Source organism: Rhineura floridana, chromosome 10, assembly GCF_030035675.1.
Source record: "Rhineura floridana isolate rRhiFlo1 chromosome 10, rRhiFlo1.hap2, whole genome shotgun sequence".
Classification (NCBI taxonomy): domain Eukaryota; kingdom Metazoa; phylum Chordata; class Lepidosauria; order Squamata; family Rhineuridae; genus Rhineura; species Rhineura floridana.
This window is the reverse complement of record NC_084489.1, coordinates 43809421-43825377: the sequence shown is the minus strand read 5'-3', so window position 1 is coordinate 43825377 and position 15957 is coordinate 43809421. Positions and strand designations below refer to the sequence as shown.

Below are 15957 nucleotides of genomic sequence, written 5' to 3'. Positions count from 1 at the left end.
CCGCATTAGCGAAGCGCCGTAAAGCGGGGCCCTACTGTATAGGTGTAAAGAAGAGAGATGAGACTGAATTGTTGGCTGGTGGTGTCATAAAGCAGGGATAGGAAGCCTGTGGCCTTCCAGATGTTGTTGGACTACATCTCCAATCGTTCCTGACCATTGACCATTTTGCCTGGAGCCGATGGGAGACTCCAGCAACACCTGGAAGGCTACAGATCTTCCAGCCCTGTTATAAAGGAATCTCATGTATCCATTTAGTCTTCTAATGTTTTCCCCCTCTTTATTCCAAATAAGGTGGTTTAGGAGGAAAACATAGAGCTGGTGAATATACATATAATCATTATGATTTTTGGTCCATTTGGGTAAATTATTTAATCTTTCCTGGAGAGCCTCCAGCCACATTTTGTGTGCCATCTAGATTTAAGTTCAACATCAAGAATCGGTGTTTCATCTGTTGATTATTATCTCAACAAGACAATTTTGTCTGGTTCTCATGCCATGCTATGAGTAAACCATGGTCAGAAACAAATCATGGTTTATTGTGAATGAGCAGTGCCCTCTCCGCTCTTTCCTTTGCCAGCCATGAGGAAAGAAACCACATTGCTGGTTCAGTGTTACATACAAACACTTGTGGTTTATTTCTCTCCAAACCAACCTTGAATGGAAGGCAAGGTTTCTCTTTGGCTTGTTGGTTGTAATTTGTTTGGACGAATAGGAGGGAGACCCCCCCCCGCTTGCTTCAATCACCAACCCCCAACCCCATACACACAGGACACACACCCCTGGCACCTCCCAAGCACACATGGACACACATACACATTCAGGCACCCTCAAACACACACATAACTCTCTGTCTCTCTTTCACACACACACAAACTCCCACTCGACAGCCCCCCACCCCCATGCATGAACACTCCCCAACCCAGCCCACTTGCCTTGAGGATTGGGCTGCTGCTGCTGCCGCCACCCTCCTACTCAACCAGGTTGCAGCCCTTCCACCAGCTGCAACATGTGCGGCCTCCTCTGGTGCTGCTGTGGTCTCCTGGTGCCACTGCCATGGCCTACACAGCCTCCTCCACACCGTGGCCTCTGGGGCCTCTTCCTCCTCCTCCACCTCCTCTGTTGCCATTATGACCTGTGCAGTCTCCTCTGGCGGCAGTGCAGCCTACTACAGTGCCACCGCCGTGGCCTAAGTAGCCTCCTCCAGCACCACTGTTGCACCCTGCACACCTTCTTCTGGCAGTGCTGCAGCCTCTTCCTCTGGTGCCAGCATGGTGTTGCCACCAGCGCAGCCTTGTCCATCGTCACCACCATGGCCAGCATGGTGTCCTCTGTTGCTGCCACTGGGTAGCCCACCTGCTAACACCGTTTCCTCCCAGCTTGGCAAAAGGAGGAACAGAACAGGCATGATTTGAACAATATGCACGAGCATGCAGCTCATACGCAGTAAGCCATGGTTTGCTGCTAACCATGGCTTATTGTTATGTGCATATGGACCCATTTTCTCTCGATAGATCCAATGTATAGAAAGGTGCAAGGTGAATTTATTTGTGTTTCATTGGCTGACACCTTAGCTGAATGACTCTAGGATAGGATTGGGAATCCTGTGATCCTCCCATTAACTTCAGCCAGCATGGCCAGTGGTCAGACATGATGGGTGTTGCAACCCAACAACATCTGGTGGAACTTTCAGCAAAGGGAAGACTACTTCCATCATGGTGTGGAGAAGATCCAACTGCTCAGCCCCACTCCTTTGCCTCAGAGGATTTTTGTGTGTGAGACAGATTCTGTCGAGTACAATGTCACTAAGAACAAGGACAAGAGCCCGAAAAATCCTGGTTCCATATGGATGCACCATGTAATTTTTGGTCTTGTCACAGATTTGAGTGTGGTTTTATTTTATTTTGAGAACCTTTTTGTATGATACTTTGAGAGCCTCTTGGGGCTACAAAGCAGGATATAAATACTCAATCAACATTTTTTATTTTTATTATTTGTTACATTTATATACCACCTTTCCTTCATAGAGCTCAAAGCAGTGTACATGGTTCTCTGTTCCCCTTTTTATTCTCGTGACAACCCTGTGAGGTAGGTTAGGCTGAGAGACAATGACTGGCCCAAGGTCACCCAATGAGTTTCATGGCTGAGTGGGATTTGAACCCTGGTCTCCATGGTCCTAGTCCGACACTCTAGCCATCCCATTGCACTGGACCATTCCACCACTACTGAACTATGTACTGGTGACTGTTATCAGGTGTGCTGGGAGAAATGCAGTGGGTGTCAGGCTAGCAAACTGAAATATAATAATTGGACATATTGAACTGGCTACAGAGAGCAAAAGATATGGGACCACTGGGCTTTCAACTGGATGCTCAGTTGGCACCGCTGAATAAATGCCAACCTGCATCCTGTGCTGCCTTCACGGTTGGAGGCAGGATGCTTCTGAATACCAGTGGCTAGAAACCACAGGAGGGGAGAGTGCTGTTGCTCTCTCTGGTCCTGCTTGTGGGCTTCCCATGGGCATAGGGTTGGCCAGTATGAGAACAGGATGCTCGACTACATGGGCCACTGGGCTGATTCTGCAGGGTCATCTTATGTTCTTATGCTTTGTCCAAATTTATAGATAGGCACACAAAAACTAAGTGGAGATCCAGGTCCTTCTAAGCATAAATGTGGCAGTAGATGCCAAAGCAAAAGCGTATTGTGCCATTCAGAGTAAAAGCAGGGAGCTTTTGAATGATCTATGTGACACAACAATCCACTTTTGCTTTTGTATCCACTGCTGCTCATATGCCTAGATGGAGTTGGATCCCCGCTTAGCTTTTGTGTGTCTGCCTCCAGGATAAACCATGAGCAGCTCTGAAAGATGACATTGGCAAGACAAGGCACGTAAGTGTGTATACCTTTAAACATTGCTATGCAACTCTGGAAGCAGCTATTTTAAGACAACACTTCCTTTTATATTTAGAGTCCTCTGCAGTATAAATTGTTTAGCACTTCTCTCCCCTCAGATGGAGAGTATTGTAGCTTGCAGCATTGAGCATGCTGTGCTGCAACAGAAAACTGACATTAAGGGGAACAATCTACTCAAAATCAAAGTGCAATTCCTCATTGGATGCGTTTTCCCTTCCCCAGGGGTGCAATTGGTCAGTTGCCTGTACATCCTGCAACTGAGCGGAGGCAGTGAGATAGTAGGGCTCCAGCCAACTATCTCAGCATAGCTAGAGAGACAGGCAACAAAAATAGAACATCCAGGTTTGTTGCTCGTGGGTGAAGCAGAAACCACATTATGAGCAGAAGCTTCCACGGTATTATTTTAGAGCCAGCATAGATCTGTTTCCCTTTTGCTCTCTTGTCAGAGATGACACACAGTCTGCTCAAAAGAGAGAGGACATCAAATATAATTAAAATGCAGATCTCTCTCCGTCGCACATACACACAGACATACACAGAGACACACAGGGTAACATAAACACAGTAATACAGAGAGGGGGTGGGCACTGGGGAAAGGTAATTGCTTTGGAGGGATCACACTGAAGACCTGCAGCTTTGAAAGACAGAGACTGGCCAGCTGGATTAGCTGAGGTATTTTTAAATGCATTCAGGCAGGCTCCAATCATCCGGCCATGCTTGACCTATTTTTGGCTCAGGCCAGCCATTGTTCTATTTCTGTTGCCTGTGGGCCAGGCTGTTGTTGATCCGTATGCAAATGAGCTTTCACACGCTTTGGCCAACTTTGCAGAGAGAGAGAGAGAGGCAGGCAGGCAATGAAAGAGGAGGAGGAGGAGGAAGACGACTCAGAGACAGAAACACTTGCCAGGGTTGGGGAGTAATTGAAATTTAAACCCCTAGGGAGTCAAGTCCCTAGAAACTGGGCTTGCTTGTTTTTGTTTTTAAGTGGATTTATTTCTCTCACTCAACTCCCAAGAATAATCTGAGGGAGAAATATATCCCTCCTCCACCTGCCCTTGGCTTCCAGAACACAGCTAACTCCACTGGAGAGGTGCATAATAATCAAGTTTTATTTTTTTTTAAATGTATCATTGTGTCTTAATCATCCGCAGCAGAGTGGAATTGTTTTAAAACTGGATTGCCATTATAGCTGATGCTTTTGGAAGCCCCTTTGTATAGAGCTATTTCATGTGTAGATAGATAGATAGATAGATAGATAGATAGACAGATAGATAATTTAGTGTCATTAGTATTTTTTTATTTTAAATCCACTCCTCCTGAGGAGGAGGAAACAGGACCAGAAGGGGTCGTTTCCAATGCCAATGAACGGTTGATGATGAATCTTTCATGTAGCAGAAGTGCAGTCTGACTGGAATATGCTGCAGACAATTTATGAGAGTGAATCATGTTTTTCCTCAGATGGAGTTTCAGGACGTGACCAGCTTTTGGCTCAGCAAAGAACGCACAGTATGATCAGCTCAGGTAAGGGGCTCTTTGCTGACTCAGCTTCTAGATCTGATAGATAACTTCATATGTGTGTGTGTGTGTATATATGTATATGTATATATGGGTGTATTATACATACATGTACACATATACATACATACACACAAATATATGCATACAAACATACACAGACATATAATCTGTCAATTGTTGTTGAGATCTGTATCTGTCCTCTTTCTTTTATATTCAACTCCTTGTTCAGCAAAAAGCTCTGCCACAATATTACTTCTGAGATATCCTTCTGTTGTTATTTTGTGGTTTGTGTTTTCTTGCCTTTCTGGGAATGCCGGTTTCCAAGCAGAAGAAAGCCATTTGAATTTCCTTCTACCCCACCGACTTGTTTACAATGGGCTTGAGGGGTGGTTGTATCACTTCGAAGTGTTTTTGTTTGGAAGTAAGCCTCATCACCTAACCACGTGAAGAGAGCCATAGAAATCAATGAGGCTTTCTGTGTGCTTAGGGTTGAGGTACCTTGTTGCAATCCTAAAATCGCTTTCTTGTACAGGCTCAGATTCCTACTGCAGGTAGTAGGACTACTCAGGGTTTTTTGAGCCCCCCCCCCCATCCCCTTTAATAGAATTTACCAGTAGACGGCAGCTCAGAATTAGAGGTAGAAATATTATGTGGCTCTGATATGCTTACAGTGTCTTCTGAAATACTGTCTCTGAAAATCTCAGACAATGAAAGGTTTCTGCTAATGCACTTCTCTGATTCCCTAGCGGTGTCTTGTAAGATTATTCTAAAGTGCATCTGTTTGCACCAGACTTGTAGCTCATTTCCATTACTTGAAATGTATTTGGAAATATTGATGTGAAAGTTAGATGTGATGACTCACTGCAAGTGTCTAATCGACAGGTGTTTTAAAGATGCAGTTACCAAATTGTTGAAACTACTCCCCAGGTTTAGAAGCTCTCCTAGTTTCTGTGATCACCTGTTTGCTGTGCACTGTTTGTGAAAATTGCAGAAGCTGGTATGGGCATGGAAGAATGGCATTTATTTTAATTTCTTTTTGATCACATATTTTAATAAATTGAGAAATGCATAAGTGCTGCAGAGTACAAGACACATTACTTGCTTGGTACTGTGTGATGCTGCAGTGTTACAACATTGTCATAATGAATTTTTTTTCATACCTAAACTCCAGTTGTCACTTTCATTCGTTTTAAATTGCATAAAGTTTATCATCTGAAATGCCTTCAAGTGGCCTTCAACGGTAATTTTTAGAGAGGAAAAAATGTTAGGTTGACAGCCAGCCCTTTACAATGCCCATGCACTCAGGGCCCTTAGTGATCTCTTTGTGATTTTAAAATATAGGATACTTGATAATCTGTTGCCTTTCCTGTTTTGTAGGTAAAACTAAGCATAGAGATGGAATCTCATGGGCATGTTCAAGTGGGCAATTTGAACCAGAACTGTAGGAAGCATGCTATACAGAAAACCCTGAAAAGCCAAGAACTTTGTTCCTATTGTCCCCTCCCCACCTTGTTTTGTAGACTGAAACAGATCAAGGTTCTGCAGCTTTACCGAATGCATAACAGGAAGAAATCAGTTGTTGAAGTTTTCCCCATTACTCATCTGCAAAAGTTATGCCTGTTGATTTTTGCCTGTTGGGTTTCTGTTGAAGGACCATGACCTCTGCCCATATAAAGATGAGCAGAATGCAATCCATGGCCTCCATTGGTCTCATAATTGTTGTTGTGTGTGGTGCAGATGAAAAGCACCCATGGACTTGTGAGGGTGCAGGTTCACTGGGTGCACACAGATGCAAACACGCACATACACAACTGAAAAAGTTGCAACTAGTAATCCATTGCAAAGTGAAAAAAATGAATGGCTATAGTATGTCATCTACATCTGCCTTGCTTGCAGAATATCTAGTAGAACATCTGCCTTGCATTCAGAAGGCCCCAGGTTCAATCCATGGCTTTTCCAGGTAGGACTGGGAAAGACTCCTGCCTGAAACCCTGGAGATCTGCTACCAGTCACTGTAGACAATCCTGAGCTAGATGGACGAATGCTCTGACTGAAAGTAGATCCTCACAATACATTTAAAGCACATCCAACCCACAATTAAAGTGCATGACTTCCCCAAAGAATTCTGGGTAGTGAAGTTTCCCCCTCACAGTTATAGTTCCCACCACCCTTAACAAACTACAGTTCCCATGATTCTGTGGTAGGATTCATGTGCTCCAAATGTGTGTTGAATGTGCTTTAAATGCATGGTGTGCATCTGCCCTCAGGATAAGGCAGCTTCCTATGTGGCTGAGTTGGAATTTTTAAAAGTAAACTGGATTCGTGGAGACTTTTGGATCCTGCAGGGCTGATGAACTTGTTCATGGGTCCTGGCTGAGAAAAGTGAGGAAAGATGGACAGGGTTCTCCCTCAGGGGCAGCCAGCGTTTCAACATCAAGGTTGCAATCCTATACCTGCTTGCCTCAGAGTAAGTCCCACTGAACTTGCTTCTGAGCAGACATGAATGGGATTGCTTTGTTGGGCTCAGTTACCTCACAGATATATGGAACCAGGAAATTGGAGAGGTGCAGTTTTTCGAGCTCCTGCAGGACTGTGACATAAGAAGGCCCTTCTGATGAAATTCTTTCTTCTGTACAATGTTAAAGTTGCATGAACCCTAATACTGAAAGCTTGGCCAGTGCAGTTCTTATATTTATTGTGAGCTGTTGGATCTGCCTGACAGGACAGTGGATTGAAAGTATCTCCATGCCTTCATAGTTTATTACTTTTGCAATAAATCTTTCAAGGGTGTGTGCCGTTGTGGAGTCCCTCGCCTCCACTTGAATAATGTGTTTTAAGATGGCTTATATCACTAGAAGAAAGAAGGAGAATTAGGAAGGCCCGTAGCTCAGCGGTGGAGTAACTGCATGCAGAAGGTTTCAGGTTCAGTCCCTGGCATATCTAGGTAGGGTTGGGAATGTCCCTAAACTGAAACCCTGGAGAGCTGCTACCAGTCAGTGTAGACAGTACTGATAGATGTTCCTAAGGGAAAACACATCAACAGGCCAGGTTGCACCAAGAAAGAGAGGCCATGATGGGTAAGTGGAGGAAGGCCAGAAGTGATGTGAGAAAGGTACATCAGATGGAGCAGGAAGGACTGAGCAGCAAGGAGACATTAAGGGTACAGGAGTGTGAAAATAATGAGGTCACTGGCAAGAGGAGGGCAAGAGGAGAACGAACCCAGGGCAGGCCCCAGGGTATCTTTTTTGCCACTCCCATCAGTTATGCTTACACAGCTGATCTAGAACCTCCAGCCTTCATCTGGGGGAGGTTGTGGCAGGAGAGTGCATGTGGGGGAGGTTGCCTGGCAACTGCCAAAATGCTTGCCTGCTTTTTCTGGGTAACCACGTGCTTTCTGCTTTCCCTGTCTGTCTTGGAAGAGACCCAGGCAGACACAAGGCCCAAGGCTTCAGTCTGCTCAGTATAAAGTTTATGGATTGGGTTTGTACATCCCATCTTGTGCTGATCACAAGGAATTTCAACGGATCTGGACATATTACCTGTGCCTTTTTGACCATGGGTGCCAGCCATTAGATCCCACTTTAAAAAAATAAAAATGAAATAAAATTGCGGTGAGGCATCTAATGGATTTTTCTTGAGCACAGATGTAACTTTCGCTGCTGTCACACATGGGGCTGATTGCGTTACTTTAACGGATTAAAAAGGTAGTGCTTCTGTTCCAATTTCTAAAATCCCTTTCACACTGCAGTACCTGTTCCGTTAAGGAACAGTAGCTTTTTCAGCCGATATATGGGCATTTTGCACAACTGTCTTTCACACGGCTTGTTTTCGTCCCTCACCCATGCACACGCTGTTCCTCACTGTGTAGGACGTCTAAGATCTCGTCCCGTCACCATGAAAGTCCTCTCCCTTTAGGATCTGACTTTTTAAATTGTTTTAGTTGTATCAAGACAGGGGTGTGTGTGGGAAATGCTGCTGCTATCTGCGCCGATGCCGGAATACTGGTACAACGTTCATCAGGCAACCCCCCCCCAAAAAAACCCCACGCGACTAAAGGGCGGGAACGCACTGCATGCTGGGATGCCTGTCACATGAGCGGCTGCAGCTAGCAATAAACTCCTGCAATCTTCCGGGTTCCCAACCTTGCTAACAGATTATTTCTGGTATCGTTTATCATGGAAATTAATGCTAAACTTCCACTGCATTCCACTAGAATTCTGGAGCTAGCTTGTGCATCGTGTGAAAGATCCAATATAATGCGCAGATTACCAGGTAAGAGATTGTCAGAATAACGGAATAAAGTACAGTGTGAAAGCAGCATTTATCTTAAAATTCCATGCGTTGTCTAGAAAGTGTAGTGAATGAGGATTGGAATAAATCCTTTATCACCAGCCCTGATCACGTGAGTCTTGAGAACAATATCCTGACCTGTAGCAGTTTAGCTGATGAACATGTTCCCCTCATTTTGGCCCCTCTGCACTATATATTTTAAGCAGGATCATACCGCTTTAAACAGTCATGGCTTTCTCCAAAGAATCCTGGGAACTGTAGTTTGTTAAGGGTGCTGAGAGTTGTTAGGAGGCCCCTCTTCCCTTTGCAGAGCTACAATTTTCAGAGTAAATAAACTGTCTGTCTTCCCAGGGAACTCTTGAGAATTGCAGCTCCTTGAGCAAAGGGTGCTGATAACTCTCAATACCCCTGATAAACAGTTCCCAGAATTATTGGGGAGGGGGGAGGAGCTATGGCTGTTTAAAGTGATATAGTGCTGCTTTAAATGTATAGTGCCAGAAAATGCTTCACCTGATAATTTTCTGCATGCCAGGCAGCTTTAAACCTAAGTCACCCAAGCTAGGACAGTGAAATGGTGGTAGCTCTGATGGTGAATTAATCAACCATTAGTTTATAGGATTATCTGATTTATCTTGTGTGATGACTACAACCACATTTTGTACTAAAATAAGCTCCAATGAAACTGGTGAGCCTTGCTTCCATACGAATGGATTGCATACCAAAGAAATCAGCTTGTTTGCTTTCATTTGCATGAGTAACTTCATGACTGTGTGTTACACTCTTTGGTGGACAATATAGTCCGTCTTGCTTATGTCATTCTGTGGCATAGCATGCCCAAGTCATGTGGGGAGGGTCCATAGCTCAGTGGCAGTGCATATGATGTGAATGTAAAAAGTCCCAGGTCCAGTCCCTGGCATCTCCAGGTAGAGATGGGAAAAGACTCCTGTCTGAAACCCTGGCGAATGGCTGTCATTCAGTGTTGTCAGTACTGAGCTACATGGACCAATACTCTGTTGGTATAAGGCAGATTCCTATGTACATTGATTGTGCTAGATAAACTGTTTATTTAGCCAGCAAATACATGCTGGCATGTTTAAACCACCTATTCTCAATCGTGAAAAACAATTAGGAATTGACACAAACATAACATGTACTAAAATGGATTCTGTTTCAGTACTAAGCCTTACATAAATTTTGCAAGCATTCCACAGCTCAGACGACTCAGTCTTAAAAAATGAAAATGGAACAAGCAGGCATTTGATACACATTCACAAACTAAACTGTCACAGGAGTTTCTGAGGCTATGAGGCTCATGAAATATTGCTGTAACTGGAAGCAGCACTTCTAACATTCTCTTAATTACTGGTTCCTCCATTTGCCCCCCTCTCAGTCTGCAGCACCTATTATGAATGAGATGAAGTGGACAGGTACCAATCAAAAGTCGGGTTATGAATAAGACGTTCTAGACAGGTGCTAAATAAAGGCACCTTCATGTTACTGCTTAATAATAAGACTGAAAGATATATGTCACCACAATCTTTTTTTTAAAGTAGGCATTTTCAGTAAGAAAAAGGATAAAAAGTAACAGCTTCAAACATCTATTAATTCAAGGATAAGAAAATGAATTTCCAGTACACTGTAAAAGAGAGGGAAGATTCTGGTTTCTTTTTTAAGTGTTTCTTTCACAGAGCTGCTGTTAGGCACCCAAATATTCCTTAACTCTCTCACTTGAATGAATGAGGGGGACCCAAGTGTAGATAACTAAGCTCAGGATAAGTGTATCAGTGCATAACTTATCAGCGTCAGATGGTAATCACTGGACCTGGTGAGGGGGAAGGCAAGCAGACCATCAGTAGGCGGAGCCAGAGCCAATAACAGATACACTCCCCTGGACAGGCTGTAGGTAAGAAGACAGGCAGGGGCTGCCTGGGGTTGATGGGACGGTGACCTTAATAGACCAGCCTCCACTGTAACTTGTGTAAGTAACAGTGTGAACAACAGGGCCAAGAAGCAGAGAAAAGAGTGTAGTGGTTTCCAGCAGTGTAAAAAGAAGGAAGTCAGCATACATGGTTGAGTATGTATATATGTATGTATATATGTATTTATTTATTTATGCATTTATATCCCACCTGTCCTCCAAAGAGCTCAAGGTTCTCCCCTTCCCATTTTATCCTCACAAAAGCCCTGTGAGGTTAGTTAAGCATGAGCAATTATTCAGACAAATTGTAAAAGAGTTGAAGGACAATTCGTGTATCTTGTCCAACACCTTGAGGCAAATGGTTGTATCACTAGAACAGTGGTGCACCTAGGTAATGTTTTTATGCTGATCTTAACGATCTTAGAGAAGCCCCCTTTAGATGGCCATGGGCAATTCAGTTGAGAGGCACACAATTAACATTTCTCTTCCTCTACCGCTGCTGTTCTAGGCTTTACAACTGCTTCTGTGTTGTTGATACGTCATTGCTGATATAAAACACACAAACAATGGCTGGCCCACCCTGATTAAAAGAGAGTGAAAGAATATGAGCATGTACAGTTTTGCATTTTAAACTTACTTAAGTCACAGCACCATTGTGACTAAAGGAATAAAATGGACTTTGCTTCTGCTGCCTTGACACTAAGCATATTTTCTTGGGAATGCACACTATTTTGTTGTAGAAAAGGATAATATAGTATACGTTTTTAAAGCAAAAATTATCAAATGAATATCTGTTACCATGTATATGCCTGGCTGGCCACCCCACTGACTATGAAACATTTAAAACATTAAGAAAAAAGCATCTTTGTACTGTCTTTAAAGGTGTTTCATGTTTTATTGTTATACACAGCCATATTTAATGATATGGTGGTATAGGGATACTTCTATAAATGAATAAAATAAGCCATTGTTGGTCCCAGAGGACCCTTTGGTGAAGGGCTGACTATAGGTACAAACAATAAACAAACAATAAAATTAGGTGCCTTCTTGTGTGGGGTTTCACCCAGAGCTTGGAAAAGTTACTTTTTAAAACTACAACTCCCATCAGCCCCAGCCAGCATGGCCACTGGATTGGGCTGATGGGAGTTGTAGTTTAAAAAAGTAACTTTTCCAAGCTCTGTTTCATCCGACATTTTTTCTCTCTGGACTGTCCAGATATGACATGGCATCACTTCGCAGTGAAATCCCACAAACAGCAAATGAAATAGAACAGGGGAGGGAAAGCCCAATGTGTGATGATCTCACATGTTTGTATTACAAGTTGTTATTGGGGGGAGAGAAGGCAGGGCTCTTTTTGTTGAAACACATTTATTTTTATTTATTTTATTTATTAAATTTATATACCGCCCGACTAGCAATAGCTATAGCAATAGCTATAGCAATAGCAATAGCTCTCTCTACCTTTACATCTCATTCTAGCCTCGTATTGACTTTGCAGATCTCCATCTCTTTTGGGTGTCAGCCCAGTCTTATCTGTTAATCTCTGCTTCTCAGTACTGGCGTGGAAATTACGTACTCTTGTAGTGAAGAGGCATTTTCTGTCTCCTATTTGTACATACCTTTATTGGAAACTCTCATATACTGTGCAATAGACCGGGGGGAATACATGACCCTCTGTATGTTGCTGAACTCCAATTCCCATCAAACCCAGCGCCAGAACAGCCAGTGATCAGGGAGTTGGAGTCCAACAACATCTGGAGGGCCACAGCTCTTCCCCCAGACACTGCTGTTTGTTGGCCATTCATCCGGTATGAGTGCATGCATTCTCATATATCATAGACATTTCCAGACATGTGGCACTGAAATAAGCTCCATTTGTAAGAAGCAAATTTATGGTCAAGAAGCATGTTTCTTTTCTCGGTTGCTAGCTACGCAGAATGTTATAGATACAAAAATGCTGTAAAATGGTTATCACTTTACATTTAATCATGTTGCTGATATAAAACACTAGTGAGTGGTAGACCTCTGGATAATTGTCTGAACTGATAAGACTTCTTTTATCATTCACGCTATTAGCACAAAAAGAAATGGAAAATGCAGGAATGGTTTGTGATTACCATTTTACTTTTTCATATTCCCAAACTGGCAAGCACACAGTCTGAATTTGCTAGAAGACTCTTTTATAAAAGGATATGATAATCTGCTCGCTATCTCCTACAGCTCCAGAGCTTGGAAAAGTTACTTTTTTGAACTACAACTCCCATCAGCCCCAGCCAGCATGGCCAGTTCATTGGGCTGATGGGAGTTGTAGTTCAAAAAAGTAACTTTTCCAAGCTCTGTACTCAAGGCCACTGCTGTAATGCAGCAAAACTGTTTTAGTAGGGAAAAGTGTTAAGGCACAGGGTTGATAACAGATAACTTTTTCATGTAATAATTGCATAGGAATATACTTGGTTTTGTGTGTCATCTTTTTCAATTTTATATCAAGGAGCTGGACTTTTCATTTTCTTCTATGCTTTCTTATATCTGGGCTTCAGCCTAGGTAAACTAAATTGATGGCAACTTTGATATGGTAAGTGCTAAAGTAGAGTTCAGATAGAGTTCTTGTCCTGTATGCACCCAGATAAAACTGTGCCCTATAGCAACTGATCGAGTTCAGTCCAACTGACACTGTGCCTATTCACTTAATGGACTCACTAGCCCCTTTCGGATTCATTTTCTGCACATGCATTCAAAGTATGATTTTTTTTTGCCATGGCACATCATTTTTTTTAATTAACTAAAATGTTTCTAGGCCACTTTCTGGACAGTGCCCATCCAGTTAAAAACATATATACAAAAATATTAAATCAACACTACAGCACTAACCAATATTCCATCTGCATGTTGTTAGAGAACAAGATAACCTTCCAGGGCATGGGAGATTGCGACGCTGCTGGTCATCCTCAAGTCTGGCTAAGGGTACATTCTTGACCAAGTCCTACAGAGGGGGAGTGCATAACTCCCCTTCCCCCCCCAACCCCCTAGTGAAACTAAAACAAAAAGTTCACAAAATGACACGGGGGTGGGGGCATGTTTTGATCTTAATGGCATACATGCCTCCTCGACTACTGTATATCACCGGTTGTAGCCCTCTAGATGTTGTTGGACTCCCTTCAGCCCAGACCAGCATAGCCAATGGTCAGGGATGGCGAAGGTGTAGTCCAACAACATTTAGAGGGCCACAGACTCTATATGACCACAAAAAAATGTGCCTGTGGGCTGGTGCTCTCTCTCTCTCTCTCTCTCTCTCTCTCTCTCTCTCTCTCTCTCTCTCTCTGTATATCCCTGCTGTACCTGTGGTATTTAAGTGATGGAACAGGTGCAGAGGGAAAGAATTAAATCCCTGTGCTGCAGCTATGGTCCAAGTCAGTCTTTGCCCCACCTTAACTGCCTTATCAAGCACGTTAGATTGGGAATTCCAAACATGGCACTCTGTACATTGGCCCTGAGAAGCCTGGGTTCCTGTTTTGACTCAGGTACATAAGCACAGAGGGGCAAGTCGCTGCCCCTCAGCATATTAGGCAGCAGTGATGTCTCCTGTTATGTGTACTTCAGCTCAAAGGCATAAGTGCTTCCCTTGTCTGTAAAGTGGGAATAGTAAAACAGTAGCCTACTCACAGGTTTGCTTTGTGGACAAGCGAGGGAAAGAAATGTTATTACTGAGCATTCTCCTTATCCTTTGGATTTAATTTTTAATCACTTAAAGCATTCCTTTTCTTCTGTTTTGCATCACATTAAGGAGAAAAATTGTAACGAGGGAACATAGGAAGCTGCCTTATACTGGGTCAGACCATTGGTCCATCTCATTCAGTATTGTCTACACTGATTGGCAGTTGCTGTCCAGGATTTCAGACAGGGTTCTCTCCTAGCCCTACCTGAAAATGCCAGGGATTGAACTTGGAACCTTCTGCTCAAAAGCAGGTGCTTTACCATTGAGCTACAACACTTCCACAAACACTTGCCTATTATAAGACATTAATGCACATTATCAGTGGCATTTTGGGAGGGGGCAGTAGTGAGTATCTACACGTTATGAATGTAAATGTACACATGCTGATCTTAGTAACAGAATGTGTGTTGTCAGTTATGCATAGCTACAAGTGACACATCATAACAATACACCTCAAGTAAACTTATCAAGTATCAAGTATACTTCATAGTTGCTTTTGCTGTCTGACTTTTTTATGTCTTTACACACATTATTATTTTTCAAAGGAAACCACACATGCACAGAGACACTGATGAAATAACTGGACATAAATTATTCTATATTGGATACTGATCTAAAGCAGAATCTTCTGCAGAGCAGCCTGACTCCTCTGGGTCAGTTATTCTTAGCTCAGTTTATTTATATCTTATGGCATTACAGGTCTAAGATTAGTTGGTTAGGCGTTATCATACCATCTGAGTTACCTCCTAATATAACTCTACACCGGAATGATTATTTATAGACAGAGCATTCTGTCATTTTTGAGTTATTTCTAGTAGTTTAAATAGAGAAGAGTAACAGTCAAGAAAAACCACAGATTCCTTCCTGCTGCCAGAACAACACGAGATAACTGCTTCTTGAGGGGGCAATGATATTGTTTCAAATGTGTGTTGGTTGTAGATGCAACAGCCCTTTTATCTCTACTGCTCTAGACTAAAATGACATGCCCGAGGGTATCACTTGCTTCTGTTTGGGCAGAGGAAGAAGACAAAATTGAAACACCCTGTCAGAAAGAACACAATATTCTGGCTGAGGATGGTGACTAGGGACATCCAGGGCCTATTTTTAGGTGACACCTTGGTTGACTTCTGCATCCAGCGTAAGCATGTCACGTAAACACAGCTCCCCAATCCTACACTTTCCCAGCATAGATATTTCTGGTGAAAATTCACTAACCATGACAGAAAAATTATATTATTGTTTCTTTATTTATTTAATTTATGAATCGCTTCCTATGAAAGATCTCTAAGCGATTTCACAATACAATAAAAGCTGCATATATAAAAACAGTTAAAACAATTATATGTCTAAAAAGTTTCAAATCCAATATAGTTACTTTGGCATGTTGAAAGAGCAAAGTTTTCAACAAATGCTGAAAAGACAGTAAAGATGGGGCTTGTCTGATATGTACTGGGGGAGAGTTGTAAATGGTACGTACCACCACACTAAAGGTCCCATTCTGACCTGATGCAGAATGAACCTCCTGATAAGATGGTATCTGCAGGAGGCCCTCTCTTGCAGATCAGTGATTGGTTGGATATATTTTATTTTATTATTTTTAATTCCCTTT

General features: G+C 42.7%; 1 protein-coding gene across 9 annotated transcripts in view; it reads left to right on the top strand.

The window, feature by feature from the left end:
- The window catches only part of LOC133364875 (histone deacetylase 9-like), a 498851-nt gene that overhangs the window by 259971 nt on the left and 222923 nt on the right, over nucleotides 1-15957 (top strand). For 6 of the 9 annotated variants that reach the window (XM_061585819.1, XM_061585812.1, XM_061585818.1 and 3 more), the window contains one exon: nucleotides 4369-4431. In XM_061585819.1, coding sequence (XP_061441803.1) covers nucleotides 4369-4431 — 63 coding nt within the window. Of the gene's footprint in view, nucleotides 1-2864; nucleotides 2887-3560; nucleotides 3583-3682; nucleotides 4001-4368; nucleotides 4432-15957 lie in introns of those variants that run through there. The other 3 variants (XM_061585816.1, XM_061585817.1, XM_061585815.1) reach the window with 3 other exon arrangements.